The sequence below is a fragment of the Microtus pennsylvanicus genome, chromosome 18, assembly GCF_037038515.1.
Source record: "Microtus pennsylvanicus isolate mMicPen1 chromosome 18, mMicPen1.hap1, whole genome shotgun sequence".
Classification (NCBI taxonomy): Eukaryota; Metazoa; Chordata; class Mammalia; order Rodentia; family Cricetidae; genus Microtus; species Microtus pennsylvanicus.
The window spans coordinates 42,886,281-42,902,481 of NC_134596.1; the positions used below are offsets into that span (position 1 = coordinate 42,886,281).

General features: G+C 42.6%; 1 protein-coding gene across 3 annotated transcripts in view; it reads left to right on the forward strand.

The window, feature by feature from the left end:
- Nucleotides 1-16,201, forward strand: part of C2cd3 (C2 domain containing 3 centriole elongation regulator) — an 88,033-nt gene that overhangs the window by 50,608 nt on the left and 21,224 nt on the right. For all 3 annotated transcript variants that reach the window (XM_075952359.1, XM_075952360.1, XM_075952361.1), the window contains exons 21-27: nt 1,625-1,893; nt 2,509-2,598; nt 3,524-4,126; nt 6,809-7,147; nt 11,727-11,865; nt 14,277-14,341; nt 15,465-15,670. In XM_075952359.1, coding sequence (XP_075808474.1) covers nt 1,625-1,893; nt 2,509-2,598; nt 3,524-4,126; nt 6,809-7,147; nt 11,727-11,865; nt 14,277-14,341; nt 15,465-15,670 — 1,711 coding nt within the window. The remainder of the gene's footprint in view (nt 1-1,624; nt 1,894-2,508; nt 2,599-3,523; nt 4,127-6,808; nt 7,148-11,726; nt 11,866-14,276; nt 14,342-15,464; nt 15,671-16,201) is intronic.

Here is a 16,201-nt window from a genome sequence, read left to right on the forward strand (position 1 = left end):
GAGACTTTCCTGTGGTGCAGTCTGTCCAGTGCATGCTCCCACCTGGGTGACTAGTGACTGAGACTTTCCTGTGGTGCAGTCTGTCCAGTGCATGCTCCCACCTGGGTGACTAGTGACTGAGACTTTCCTGTGGTGCAGTCTGTCCAGTGCATGTTCCCACCTGTGGTGCAGTCTGTCCAGTGTGATGCTCCCATGTGAATGACTGTCTTGTGAAAAATTTTCATTTCACTATGACTTTCTGTTAAGAAAGCATTTCAGAATTTCAGGAAATTGCATGAAGACTCTTGGTACTGTTATTGCAAATCCATTTCTTCACTTTGTAACAACTTTTGTGTTCTGCCCACCTTAGCCACCTCCTGCCATGGCTATGCTCTGCACCCTCAAACCATGCTGTGTGCTTACGTCTATTCTCAGCATAGTGATCAATGACCTGTTAAAACTAACTCCAACCTTGACCATATGTCTATTAAAAAATAGCCACAGTCCCTGCAGTTTTGTAAGGGCCCACATCTGTTATCTTTGTAACCTCTGCTTCCTCCGAAGCTCCAGCCACTGGTCTGCTTCTTGCTTCTGAACACATTAAGCACATTTCCCCTACTGATGTCCTTTTTCTGTTTATTCTGCTTCCTCTACATCTCCTCTTCTTCATGCTCTCCTTTTGTCCTTTTGTCTGCTAGTCCCACCTAACCTCTACCTGTCCAGCTATTGGCCAGTCAAGTTTTTTATTAAACCAATCACAGAGACATATTCACACAGTGTAAAGGAGTATTCCGAAGTTGGGTCTGCTGCTCATCACAATGTCAGAAAGTAATCCCCACAGAGAAGATGGTATGCTACTAAGGATGCATACCATCCAGCTGTGATTTGCTGATCTAGGAAAGGGCTCAAAGGAGCAAGACTTTGCTGCAGTGGTTTTCTTCGTTTTATCTAGAAGGAGGGAAGGCAAAACTAGAGTCACATTTGAGCTCGTTAAGTTACAAAGGACATCCATTTTAGGCAGTGGGAGCCAGGAGTGTTAGGTTTACAGAGTGATCTTGCCTTTGGTGTGTTCTTAGATAAGATTACAGAGAAGTCTAGTTTTTTTTTTCTCACTTTATCGTGGTGACAGAGTAACCTTATCCCAGCTCCTCAGGGCAGTTTTTAATCAGGTTACTTCTTACATTAAAACTTTAGAATTTCCCAGTATCAGTAGCAGTGGTCTAAGCAATTTTAATTGAGCATTTAAATTTAAAAGTTAGCATATTTTCAAGTTAGGGTAGACTTAATTATATATAAATTATCTTAGGTACTTCTGTATTAATATGCTAAATACATTATTAAATATAAGGAAATTTTAATATATATGATAACAAGTTTTAGTATTTTTTCCAGTGTCCACATTGTTACCCCTTGAACCTCCTCGGTGTATACTCCTCTTTAGGGCCACTTTATGTGAATATCCCGTCATACCAAGGTTACTATGAAAGTTCACTGTGGCATGGCCAAGATAGACAAGCCTAGATAGACAAGTGTTGTTAAGCATGCTCAGATCTTGTTAAAGTAGTAGAGATATTTCCTGGGTATGCAAGCTGATTTCTAATAATGTTGTAGTGTCTCCTTCTCACTCCTCTCTTGCCTCCTGCAGGGCTTTGGCTGAGCAGGAGCCTGCTGTACAGTTTAGTGCCACCGTCGGAGTCAATGCTTCTGTCACCACGCATCTCTCCTTCCTGCCCAAGGAGGAGCAGCGCCGAACCCGCCCTGTGGCCTGTTCCTTCTGCCCTGAGTTCTCCCATCACATTGAGTTCCCTTGTAACCTGGTGACTCAGCACTGTAGTGGAGAAGCCTGTTTCCTGGCAGAGCTATTAGAATATGCAGAAATTATTTTTGCAATCTATCATGAAAATACCAAGTCAGGTAAGCACTGAATGACCATCACTTTCAGAATCAAATGAGGCCCCTGCTGTGGATAGTGTGTTCCTTCCTAGGTGATGCCCTGAAAAACTGAAAAGTGGGGTCATAATCTTTGTTTTTTCATTTTTTTTTTTTTTGGTTGGTTGTTTTTTGAGACACTTTTCTCAGTTTAATATCCCTGGCTGTCCTGGCTGTCCTGGGACTCACTCTATAGACCAGGCTGGCCTCAAACTCACAGAAATCCACCTGCCTCTGCCTCCTGAGTGCTGGGATTAAAGGTGTGCATCACCGCATAATAATTACAACTTCTAAAGGGCATAGTGAAAATAAGCATGTGAAATATGTATACAAGAATGTGGAAAGAAACAGCAATTGTGTTCAGATGTTGATGGGTGAGCCTAAGTAAAAAGTAGACATATGCTCGTTGAGGTTTGCATATTTTCCCGTATGCCTGCAGAAGGAAAGTCAGACTGACTAGGATGTAAGCAAGATAATCTCTGATGTATCAGTTCAGCACTGATTCATGTGTAGAAATGAGGTGTTCTAGGAGTATACTGTAAATAGGCCACAGGCCACAGTAGCCCACCAATAATTATTCATTTTTGCTTCACTTAACAGTCAGTGATATAGCCAGTATCCAGTCGTGCAAGGATTATCTTCTTGGAGTAGTAAAAGTTCCAACAAAAGACCTACTGGTCAAGAGATCTGGTAAGGATCCTGAGAAATTGCATGCTGATGCTGCCTTGATGAGGTAATCCTGTCCACCTCCCATGCAAAATACACAAGGAAGCCTGCCCCCAGAGACATGCTGTGAATGCACCCAGGTTCCTCAGAGTTCTCTCAGGCATTGGAAGGTCTGTCCCAAACAGTGTAGAGGTCAAACTCACCCTACTCTAGGAAAGATGGTGCTGGTGATGGCGACAGTAGCCGTACCTCTGCATATAAAGCATGTTGTGAAATAAACATATTTCCTCAGGTTTATTTGAGCCTCACAACAAACCTCTAGCAGGATACATTTGACAAACAAAAGACTCAAAGAAGTTGATTTGCCAAAACCACACAGCTGTTGAGTAGCAGAACTTGAAATGTAGTCAGCATTCACGGGTTATTTTCACTCTCCTGTCCTCCACTACAAATGGAATGAAGATAACCATATAAAGGCATGGACGAATACATACAGCTATTTGTTCAGGAACTAGACCCCAGAACACTTGACTTTCTGTTCCTTTCCTTTTCCCTCGCACTAGCGATGCCATGGTAAGATTTCATTTTTCTATAGCACTTTAACCATTGTTTCATTCAGCAATTATAACAACTTCGTAAATAAGAGCAGTGTGAATTTACCCATGCGCACCATATAGAAATGAGAAGAGAGATTAATGATTTATGCAGAATAATCCACTAGTTTGGGGTCTCAATCAAACAAAGAACTCAGATCTTCCAATTCCTGCCTTATCCTTCCCATCTGATCGCATTGCCTTTCAGTGATGAGAGAAAGACTGGCTCCCAACTCATGTGGGTATGTTTTCTATTCAGCATTGGGCCGGGGTAGTAGGGAAATTTGAATTATAAAGAAGATGTGTGTTTTCTCTTTGAAGACAAGGATTAAAAGTCTTTTCCTTTTCCCAATAAGGGATCACAGGATGGTATCCTGTCATTTTGCCAGAAGATGATGGCCTGCCCCAGGACCTGGAGTATATGCAGAAGATTGTAGGAGGCCTGGAGCTTTCTGTTTCCTTCACGCATCCTGGAGATAGAGAGCGGGTGTTGGAAGCTGCTGAGCTGTTGGGCTGGACCTTTAACAACAGCCTGAAGGATCTTGTCAAGATGGAAGAAGAGGTGCCAGCCACTGTCACCATCTCCACCCCACGACTCTGGCTTCCTGTCCATTGTGTGTTGCTCGCTGGCCACAAGAACATTCATAAGAATACATACTGCTATCTTCGCTACAAACTGTACACTCAAGAAGCCTTTTGGACCCCTCTCCGGAAGCCTAAGGAATCTACAAACAGAAACCAGGTCCTGATCACTTTCAAGGCATCCAAAAGAGCAGAAGTCACTCGAAGCCAGTCACTGCTTTGGTACTTCAGGGAAGAAAAGTTAGAGATCCAAGTGTGGCGAGCTTATGGCAATGACAATTTAGAGAGGCCACACCAGACTGACAGCTGGATCGGCTCAGCCTATGTAGACCTGTCCAGACTTGGGGAAAAATCAGCAAGGACACTAACTGTCAGTGGTGAGTGAACATTCAGGGCTAACTCTTTGTTTGGGTACCGTCTCTCAGCGTAAGTTCATCAGATCTGAACAAGTACTATAGTACTCAGTTAACATGTGTAGAACGAGGTTGAGTGAATCTCAGTGACTACATTTAACACATGTGTAGGAAGAGCCTGTGTGATCGCTAATTAAGGGTGATGGTTTAACTCCTAATTGGAAAGAATACCTGCTGAGGATATTCTTTTGTCAGAATGTTTCTCAGAATATTCTCCCTCTCAGCTGAGCACATGTTGGAACTGTAAAGAAAACTGCATGGTTCTAAACTGGTGTGTAAGGCAGAGAGGAAAAGTTACATTTTACGAATGGAATGCACTGTGTCCTTTTGTTTCAAGCATTCATTGGTGCTTATTGCATATATATTAGCCCTGGGAACTCAAATATGAGTAAGAATTAGTTCCTAGCCTAATTGTGTTTATATTCTAATAAAGACTACAACCGTAAACAATGAATGTGAAGTATAAGAACTAAAAAGAGGGTGTTCTCAGTGGTTTGGTGGGACTGTGAGGGTTCATGGTCCTTAAAGTTGATCAAAGGACAGAATCTCAGCCGAAATGATTTGGGATTTAGGAGCAAGCCAGGGAAAGGGGAAAAGAACAGTGCTTTTGTTTGAGACAAGGTCTCTATACATAGCCCTGACTGTCCTGGAATTCACTATGTAGACTAGGCTGGCCTCAAACTCACAAAGATTCACCTGCCTCTGCCTCCAGAGTGCTGGGATTAAAGGTATGTGCCAGTATGCCTGGCTAAGAAAGATTTTCTAAAGATACAGAGGTGTGGAGCAGTTAGGTATATTGCAGATGTTGTAAGTAACCTGGACCAGCCAGGTCTCAGGGAACACAGGTTACAAAGCACTGCGATCAGAACAGTGGTGAATTGAAGGTAGCCAACTAAGTTCTTTTTCGTTGTTGCGGCTCATGTCACATAGCCCAACATCACCTTAAATTCACTGTGCAGCCAAGGACCACCACGTCTTGTCTCTTGTGAGCCTGGCAAGCACTCCACCTGCTGAGCTCACAGCAGCCCTGACTAGCTTCTGTTCAGACATGACTCAGTTTAACACTCCTGTAGAGTTGGTTATTTCCCTGCTCTGTAGAGTTAAAGAAATGAGGGCTTGACTCTGTTTTCTTCAGCTTGGCTTCTGCTCCTCTGATCCTTGGGGGTTTTGTTTTGTTTTACTTTTGCTGTTGGTATGTGGTTTTGGTTTGGGTGCGAGTTTTTTGTTTGCTTGTTTGCTTGGTGTTTTAGAAACAAGGTTTTAAGATATATCCTATGTTGGAGCAGAATTTGTGATGTATCTCAGACTGGCCTTGAACTCACAGTCCTCCTTCAGCTTCCCAGGTGCTGGGGTTATAGGCCTGAGGTTCTAACCTGTGTTGGACAGACAGCCCAATCTAAAAAAATAAGAAATGAGTGAGTCTGGGTGATTGTCCAAATTCTTGGGTTCCTTTTGAACCCAGTAGATGTAAGTCTGGCCCTATGAAGTATCTCTTCAAGTGCTACATGGCCTATTTTATCTAGCCCAGTTCAAGTCACTTCATAGAAGCTACAGAAAAGGTTTTTGAAGTGAGCCAGGCTCACTTGATCTAACTTTTTTTTTTAGATAGACTTTTAACTTCACTACTGAAGAAAATAGATGTGGAACACAGAATATAGGTCAAGGGTCAGAATTCCATCACAAATACTCCTTTTTCATTAAGTTTCCAAAGAGACTATTAAACTTTGTAGATTGTCTGTGTCTGTCATATGTTTCCATATCCCTCTACTGTAAGGTTTGTATCCACTTAAACAAGAGCCTTATACATTTAATGTGTTTGTTAAATGTGTCATCCCCATCACTCAGCTATCCAACCTGTTTCCATATGAGGGTAAGGACGAACTGGGTTGCATGTGGGCATTTTTCCTCTCATAATGACTGTCATTTTCTGCTTGCAAGAGTCATGGTAATTTGTATAGGAAGAAAAGAAGCTATAAAGAGGAAAAAAAAAGTTGTCTTACTGCCATCTATGACAGTAACATCTTTTTCCTTGAATAGTAATGAATCTAGCAAAAAGATCCAGAAGGAATTATTGATGCCTTCTACTCTAAGTAAAATCTCAGTTTAAGATCCAGCAAGCCAATGAAGTTGAAATCCACTGATTATTGGGAGAACGATGCTGGCAGCTCCATTGACCCCTCTGAAATTCTAGCACAGAAAAGACACAGCTGTTAGTACCCTTAGCCTCCCTTCCTCTGCTGTCGCCTCAGTGAACCCTGGGGGGTGTTGCCAAGTCATACTCAGATGGTAAAGAGGCTGATGTGAGCACTGGATAGCTCCCCAATGGAGAGAGATCTAAGAGTAGAAGCCTGTGTGCATGCAGAAGAGAAGATGGCCTCCTCTTGTCCTTACCTGGTGCCCCTTGGTGTGAATTCTCTCCATAGCAATGCTGCCTGACTGCAAAGTATTTGGTTCTGGCTTCAAATCAGAAATGTCACCATGTAATATTGGATATAACTGGACATTGTAGGGGCAGAGACAAAATTTTTACATATACCAACTTCAGATTCTTTTTTGAAATTGGTGTGTTGAGACCTGTGGTCCCATAAGCAGCCCTCGAGAAATGTTATCTGTCACCCAGGCTTATTTGCCTCCATTCTCTTGCAGGTGTGTATCCTCTGTTTGGAAGAAATGCTTCCGACCTCTCTGGAGCTGCCTTGCGAATTCATGTGGTTTTTTCCCCTCTTTCCCCTCTCACTGAGCCCACTCGTGATCTGGACTCCATGGACTGCAGCAGCCACAGTGAGTCTGAGCAACTCCCCAGAAAGAGTGATGAGCTCCAGCTGTCTCCACCCTGTGTCCTCCAGAAGACTCCGGCCTCCACCCAGGTCAGCTGCAACAGCGCTGCAGCTGAGGTGTGCCCTGCCCAGGAGGGCCCTTCCGAGTTGGAAGGGACTTTTGCAGTCAGCATCCTGGTGGAGAGAGCCATGCACTTGAGCTTGAAAGGTATGCTCTGCAGACTTACCCAAAAGCAGGCATCCAGTTCCCTGTGGTGCTCTCTGTCTTCACAGAGCTTTCAGATTATGCCAGGACCTACAAGGATGGTTAATCTTCTTCGTCGATAATTATATTTTACAAGCCTAAAGGTTGAAGTAACAAAGAAAGCCTTTCTGAGGTTAAAGCCTGTAGTAATAAGAGCGGCAGGGCTGCGTCCCCAGCACCCCGGCTGCCTGGCTAGCTTATGCCCCGAAATAACAACACACAAACTGTATTCTTTTAAACACTGCTTGGCCCATTTCTATCTAGCCTCTTCTCAGCTAACTCTCGCACCTGGACTAGCCCATTTCTAGTGTAACCCACGAGGTGGCTTACCAGGGAGATTCTAGCCTACGTCCATCCTGGGTCGGAGCTTCATCGCATGTGCCTCAGAGAGCAGAGCTCTCACGTCCGCCCTGGAGATGGGAGCATGGCGTCTCTGCTCCAGAGAGCAGAGCTGTTGAGTCTGAGCTCACTTCCTCTTCCTCCCAGCATTCTGTTCTGTTTACTCCTCCCACCTATGTTTTAACCTATGAGGGCCAAGCAGTTTCTTTATTGCTTAACCAATGAAATCAACAGATTGATATATGACACTCCCACATCAAAAGCCAACTTTGCCAATTGTATAAATGCTGCAGATCATAAACTGCTGTCCAGCAATCCAGGTGTCACCCTCAGTGCTTCTCTCTTCCTTATCCACCATCCAGTGTCCACATCAAATAAATAGTTCTCTTCTTTAAATGTCTCACAATCTCTCCCTCCTCCTCCATTCTTCCCACTTAGGTCCTCAGTGGGTTCTTAGCACTAGGGCTATGACTAGGGGTTACTAGCACTATGTCCCCAGAAGATTTATAAGGAAAACTTGGAGTTGGTGACACTAGATAGAAAAAAAATTGTATTAAGACCAATGCCTACAATGTTGACAGCCACAGAAATAACAAACATCATGTGTCATTGTAGGATCTTAGAATATTGTTTTATTCTCACCAGTTATTTGAACTTATAGCACTTATGGGCTACATCTAGGTCTTACTAATAAAACGTGTACTTTTATATCACTGAGTTCTAAGTTTTGATAGCTACAAGTATACTTAGATTTCTTAATAGTCCTAGGTGTTTTTCATCATGCATTTTTAAAGAAACACTGTTAAACAAAGAAGTCCAAACACTTTACCAGACTGCAAAGAAAAACAACCTCCTCCCTACCTTCATTCGCCTGGCATCACCACTAAGATTTTTGCTTTGCTGTTACCTTTCCTCTTTAGGCTGTATGTCTGGCCAGCAAATCTGACCTTGTCTCTCCATTGGTTAAAATACTTGGTTGGTTTTCTATCACTTGCCACCTTGGTGACATAGCACACAAAATCTTGCCCATCTGGCCTCAGCAGCCGTGCCAGCTTCATTTCTTGCCACGTTCACTGACATTCAGCAGCTCCTTAGAGCCGGCTAAAGTGATGCCACACTCTGAAGCTTACCCCTGTCATACCCATTAGCAATAAGCCTGCCTCTGTGCACCCAAAGATGTCCTGTAACATGCTACATTCTCACACTGAGTCACACTATTTTGTACTTAATACTGTCTCTGGTTCTAGTCCTTGGGTCAGGGAGTATGTCACTTTTTTCTGTTTCCTCGTTTCCTGTCCCTCTCGATTCAGCTAACATATATAGTCTGCTCTGTGACTATGAGGCACAGCCTCTCGCATTTCTGAGTTAACTTGTAATCACTTGTTACTTGGCCTCTTGTAACAGCCAGGTAATGGCACATCAGTGTAGACACTTGACTTTCAGAGATTGCCTTTGTATTCAGATATTCCACATAGTCCTTCCATCATAAACATGTGTGCACCTGCCAGGTCAGGGAAGTGCAGACATGAGCCCTCTGCATGATGGCATGCTAGGGCTCCAGAATGGGAATTGGAGGACTGTGCCTGCCCTAGCTGAGTTGTAACTGATTTGTGACCTTGAGCGAACCCACTTCTCATTTGCTCAACAATCAAACATGATCATATGAGTTCATCAGAGTCTTCTCTACTTCTGTCTTGTAAGAACATGGGGCTGAGGGGTATGTGTTCTCTGTACACTGGCGCACCTTGTCAAGCTTCCGTGTCGTTTACGTGCTTCAGCGTCACATTGGATTTGCTCCTGCCTCCAACAGCATTCTCATTGTGCCTGAACTTGAGCCTTGGAATGGAATGAATGGTTTCTTTGTAAAAAGCGTCATGCTGATGATTTACAGACAAACCTAAAGCTTGAATGTGGGACAGCTACAAATTTACCGTGGTCCCCACTATAGTTGTGGTTCTAAAAATACAAGAGCATTTGCTACAGAATCTCTGGGGAGCCCTCCTTTAAGAAATAGCTTTGAGCCCAGCAGTGGTGGCACACGCCTTTAATCCCAGCACTCAGGAGGCAGAAGCAGGTGGATCTCCATCCCTGAACTAAATATTTTTAACACACAAAACTGGCCTTTGTAAGGTTTTCACTGGCTCATATTAAGAGAGCAAGCTTTCTCTTAACTAAAGGAATTAATTAGAACTATTAAGACGGGAAGCCATGGAGGAGTCAGCCAGTCATGGCAGGTCTACTTACTAACTCACCAGAAGTGTGATAGGCCAGTCATTGGCTTCCCTGCCTCCTGCTTGCCTTGTGACACTTATCTTACCTGATTTTTCAGAGGTGTCATTAGCGTGAGTTTAGTGTATAAGGAAACCGTTTATAAAGTGTTATCTAAAATATGAGTTAGTCTTACTGAAACAGCGCTGTCCTTGCACAAAATACTTTCCCTACTTAAAAATTCTGGAAATGGAGTGAAGAGGTTAAGTGCTGTAAAGCTGGTTTGCCTCAGACCTCAGCTGCTCTCAGTGTGTGTTGTTAGGATATAATGATTCCTTCTGGATGCCTTAAACAGTGTTTTGGTAGCCTGGTGGTTGTGGTACACACCTCTAATCCCAGCACTCGGGAAGGAGAGGCAGGTGATTCTCTGTTAATTAGAGGCCAGCCTGTTCTGCAAAGCAAGTTCCAGAAAAGCCAGGGCCTACATGGAGAAATCCTCTCTCGAAAAAGCCTAAGAAAGTGTGTGTGTGTGTGTGTGTGTGTGTGTGTGTGTGTGTTTGAGAACCCAACTCTGTGCAGAAATGTGAACAAACCCAGTTCTCACTCATTAGGAAAGCTGGGGAACCAGACAGATTTATCACTGCCTGCCTCTACAAATAGCTTCGAAAGTAAGGCTCAAGCTGGGTCTGCAGAGCAGCAGCAGAAAAAGATCAAAGCAAGATCTATGTACATCTAGAATTGGAATTTTATTATGGGAAGTGACTTGAGAGCTGGAGGAGCTAGAGTGAAATGGCGGTAGTAGGAAGGTCACTAGTGAGCCAGGCTTGGTGGCAGAGTCCTGAAACTCCAGGACTACGGAAGCTGACGAAGGAAGACTGTGAATTTGAGGCCAGCTTGGGGGCGGGGGGTGGGGGGGCTACAAAACATGTCAGGTAGAAGGAGGAGCTCAAGCAAAGAGCAAAGGTGCTTACACCAACGAGGCCCCTGCCAGCACTCTGTGATACCTGAAGCCCAGCTTCTTGACCTGTGGGTCACACCTCTTATGGGTTACATAATTAAGTGTGGGCATCACAGAGCATTTGACAGCAATGAGAGGTTTATGATCTTACAGAGACCAGGAATTCATTCAAAATTCAAGCAGTAACAAACCTGTGGTATTTCTTGCAGCTTATAATGCTTGACTTCATGGTAGCCTTGGTTCTGAACTCATGTTGTATATCTAGTCACTGCTCAAGGCCAAGGAGCAGCTGATTTTAAAACACCTATGTTATGAGTTACAGTGCATACGACATTTTCTGCTTTTTATTTTGAGGTAGGGTCTTACTATATAGCCCTGGTTGGCCTTGAACTCACAGAAATTCATCTACCTCTGTCTCCGAGTGCTGAGATGTAAAGGCATGTGCCACGACACCCAACCATTTAACTGTGAAAAACAGGTTTAATGTTTTCTCATCGCCATTCCTCAGCATGTATCAAATTAAATTATCTCTGGGTTGCAGCATAATGTTTGGTTTTTTTCTTAATTGCTGAATTGAGTTTTGTAAATAAATAAATGAAAATCTTTTAATGAATTTTTCAACTTGGAATTAGGACAGAATTTCCAACATTTTTCTGAAATGGCTCTAAACATGCTTCTGCGGTTTTATACTGTGTGTCTATACAGAGGAGCATTCTCAGCATTGACTATTACAAACCAGATCAACTACATCCTGCAGTATTCAACCAAGATCTAATTCTTTATGTAAAAATGCAAGCATGTCCATCTCACTAGTATATAGATTGCTTTTATCTTTTATGAACAGTAAATTTATGTGTGTTTTAAAGTGTTATTTTTAAATGAACTTCTTAGAATTTTCTCTGAGTAAATACTGATTTCTGTGCCTTTTTAAATTTATATGTCTGCCCACTCAAGTAAAATTTCTCAGATAAAAGGTGGTCCTAAATAGTTTGAGAAGTCCTGCCCTAAAATACAATTATCCACACTGTTTTCTTTCAGGGAGCCCCTTGACGGAGCGGAAAGTGTCCGTGCCCAGTTGTTGTGTATCCTTTGCAACAGCCACTGAGCCATCTCCTGTATATACCCATGTGGTTGAAAACACCGACTCACCCATTTGGAATTTTCAACAGCAGTCAAGGTTTGTATTTTCTGATATTTATCACTGTTTAGAATCAGCTTTTGGTTCCAAGAGACAAACTCAGAGCTAGAATATAAGAGATATAATAATGTTTGAACAGAACTTTATTTAATCCTCATGTTTATAAATTCATGGCTACAAGTGGTTAAAAGGTTTGTTGCAGTGTTAGTTTCTTACAAAATGTATTGCATGTATGTGTGTGTACATACCATGGCAAGTGCATGGAGGGCATAGGACAAATTGTGGGAATTGGCTCCCTCTTTCCCTTGTGGGTACCAGGGCCAACTTGAGTTACCAGGTTTGGAGGCAAGCCCTCTTACCTGCTGAGCCACTTGCTTGGTCTCAGTGTTTGTTTAATGTTTATGTGTTTGAATGTTTTGCCTGTGTGTATATATGTGTCCCTGTCAGAAGATGTTGGCTCTGCTAGAACTGGGGTTACAGATGGTTGTGAACTACCATGTGGGTACAGGGGATTGAACTGAGGTCTTCTGTAGGAGCAACCTGTGCTCTTAACTACCAAGCCAATCTCTCCAACCAGCCCCTTGTTTCCGTGCTTTTAGCTCTGATTATTGCTCAAAAAATAGTCAGGGAGAGACAAGAGATATGCCCTGCCTTGCTGTGGGTTGAAGATGAGTAAAATTCTCTCTACTGTTAAATCGTGATCAGCCTGGGAAGAAGCACGGACATTAAAGGCTGTACTCAAGTTTGATCATGATGTCAAAGAAGTAAGATGGATGCTGGTAGAAAGATGGCTCGGAACGAAAGGTTTAGGCCAGTGTGGAAGTGAGAGTGTGCCTCAGAAATAGAACTCCAGGGCTAAGTGTTCCAATAGTGCATACATAAATTACTTGTATGAAGAAGCCAGGAATGGGGGAAGTATTCAAGGTAGAGAATTAATCTCAGTAAAGGAAAAGACCTTTAGTGCAATATAAAGAACCTAGTCTTTGGAACCAGAAAAACTTTGCATCCAACCACAGACTTGACATATACTAGCTATGTGAATAAGTTATCCCGAAACATCGTATTCCTCATCTTAGGGTAGCTATAATTTTATAGATAACTTTAAAATCTAAATTAGATGAGGTTTTTTGAAGATTTAACCAGTTTTAATAACAAAGACATAAATCACCTAACGTTAATGTAATTATTATATAAGATACATACATGAATACTGTCTTTTAAAATATAAAGTTGCCAGTCTTGGTGGTACCTTTAATCCCAGGACTGATGAAGCAGAGGCAGGTGGATCTCTGTGCATTTGAGGCCACAACAAGTTTTAGGCTAGCCAGGGGATACATAGTAAGACTAACACACACACACACACACACACACACACACACACACACACACACACACGGTGGGGAGTGAAATTTTTCATGTCATTTGAAGAAAGAAAATCATCATTTATATTCAGGTTTATTTAACAAGCTTTTTTTTAAGTATTAGAAATGTTTACCTTTTATCAGCTTCAAGGTTTATTATTGAAGAGGCTTGTCAGTCTGTTGTTGGAGACTGCTTGGCAGTCTGTTGTTGGAAACTGCTTGTCAGTCTGTGTCGGAGGCTGCTTGTCAGTCTGTTGTTGGAGGCTGCTTGTCAGTCTGTTATTGGAAGCTTGTCAGTCTGTTGGTGGAGGCTGCTTGTCAGTCTGTTGTTGGAAGCTTGTCAGTCTGTTGTTGGAAGCTGCTTTTTGTTTCCCAGGTGCCCAGACTCCCGAAACAATCACACAGAAACTATATTATTTGCAATATTGCTTGGCCAACAGCTTAAGTACATTTATGGGTAACTCATATCTTAAATTAACCTATGTCCATTAATCTGTGTATCACCATGAGGCTGTGGCTTACTGGGTAAAGTTCCAGTATCTGTCTCTGGTGTGGCTACATGGCTTCTCTCTCACTCTGCCTTCTTTCTCCCAGCATTCAGTTTAGTTCCCCCTGCTCTGCTATAGACTCAAGACAGATTCTTTATTAACCACTGGTATTCACAGCATACAGAGGGGAATCCCACATCAGTTTATATTGTGGCCAAATTTCCCATCCAGTTGATCTATCAGATTGTCTCACACCCACTGAATGAATGCCAGCCTGGATTTTGTTTGTTTGGTTGGTTGGTTGGTTTTTCGAGACAGGATTTCTCTGTGATTTTGGAGCCTGTCCTCAAACTAGCTCTTGTAGACCAGGCTGGTCTCGAACTCACAGAGATCCACCTGCCTCTGCCTCCCAAGTGCTGCAGCCTGGATTTTAAGACATAATTTCTCTTTACAAAATTTTCTTTGCTTCCTCTAACATTTCTTGGGTTTCTTCTTGAGAACGTCTAAAGGAAACGCCTCTAATGTGATGTTCCATACTAAATTCCATACTGTGAAAGGTTCCTGTAGTTAACTCACCGTGATTGATGGTTTTTCCTCACAGGTTATCAAAAGAGCTGCTTCTGGACCAACATCAAACCCTGGTTTTTAAAGTGTGGCATAAAGGAGGTATGAGTGCTATTCTTGTGATCATCTTTTCCAGATAAATAAAGCCATGGTACTGATGAGCCTGAGAACACAGGTATCTGTTAGAGGAGAATCATACAGAAGGCTCCATTATACTCTTGTGGAACTGAAGTACTTGGGAGTCATATTTTTGGACTATCTGAATAATATGTAGGAATCCGACATTTGAGCCTTTCCAGTTTTATCTGTCTTTAACCATAATGTGCAGGACACATACAAGCAGTTTCCCTTCACTTTATATAATATTAGGCCTTCTGTTGGTTCTAGCTTGTCAAGCAAGACCAGTAATATACAAAGCCATAGTAACAGCTTATCCTTCCTTGTTTTAAAAGACTTACTAAGAGGGAGTGCTGACATCTTGGTACTTGAACCTATTTTTATGTAGCTACTATGGATTTTTTGCTTGTTTTGAGTCAGGGTCTGATTTACTTTGTTCTTAATTAACTATATAATACATATGCACATCTTAGGAAATATAGGCAACTATAAATTAAAAAGTAAAAATTCTCGAAATCACATAATTTCAAAAATACTCTCTCCTGTATAGATGTGTGTGCATGTGCACGTTCACACAGCACCCCTGAGAAAAATCACAGAGGCCTGCAAAGTCTATAGAAAAGTAGTATATAGGTTTAGAATTTTTTCTAGTTACTTATATGAGGAATACAAAACACAGCTCTTCTCTGATGCACCAAAACAGGGGCCAGATATAGCTCAGTTTGTAGATGCTGCTTAGAACATGTGGTCTATGTTCAATCCCCAGTGCCACATAAACACAGCATAGTGACACAACTGTAATTCTCGCACATATCTGTATCCCTAGCACTCAGAGATGGAGGCAGAAAGATCAGAAGTTCAACTTGCTCTGACCACATAGCAAGTTCAAGATCAGCCTGGGGTACTTGAACCTTGCTCAAAAAGAAAATGGGGTCGGGGATAACCACAGAACAGGAAAGGGCTTCCTAACAGGCTCTGACCCTAGCCTCTCAGCCTCAGTGCCAGACTCTAGTTATCTGAGCCAGCTTCTTTATGTAGTCCCTAATAGAATATCAACAGGAGGAAGACATGGCCAGCCATACTACCCCGCTCTTCTCTTTCCCCACAGATGAGGAGAGGGTGGTTGGCTTTGCCTCGGTGGACCTCTCCCCACTATTGTCTGGCTTTCAGTTTATCTGTGGCTGGTACAATATTACAGACTTCAGTGGAGAGTGCCAAGGGCAAATCAAAGTTGCTGTTTCCCCTTTGGAGAGTCTGATGCACTTAAAAGAAGAAAGACAAGCGAGACGAGGGACAGTGGCCCCAGGATCACTGGTAGGTTTCCTTGTTCGCACCTAGTTGCAGGTTCTACTGTAAGAAGATCCTTTATACTTTCTGCTACTTCCAGCTTAAAAGCCCGCGTTATATATAGACAACAACTTCCTGGCTTCGACGTGGGGGTGTAAAAAAAGGGGGGAATTTTTCAGACTGTTCCAGAGAGGGGGACTCTATTGCTATAATAGATTTTCTTTACCTCTCATATCTGCCTGGCACAGCAAGGAATCAGTCAGTATCAAATGACTTCATGAGGGAGTGACCAAGAGTTCAGTGGTCCCTGTGTAAGAAGTCTTCTGGGGTCAGTTCTGGTGGTCAGGGAACAAGAGTGCCACAGCCTTACCCTTATGTATAACTATAAAATCATGTCCTGTCTAGTACCTAAAAGAGTAAGAACATAAATAGGAGAAAAGCAACTGAAAGGCAGCCTGAGGGCATGGTCTATAAAATAACTACCGTTTCATAGGGTGATTATTAAGCTTAAGTGAGGCAGTGCATATTGCTCATAACTGTTCAGCACAGAGAGAAAGT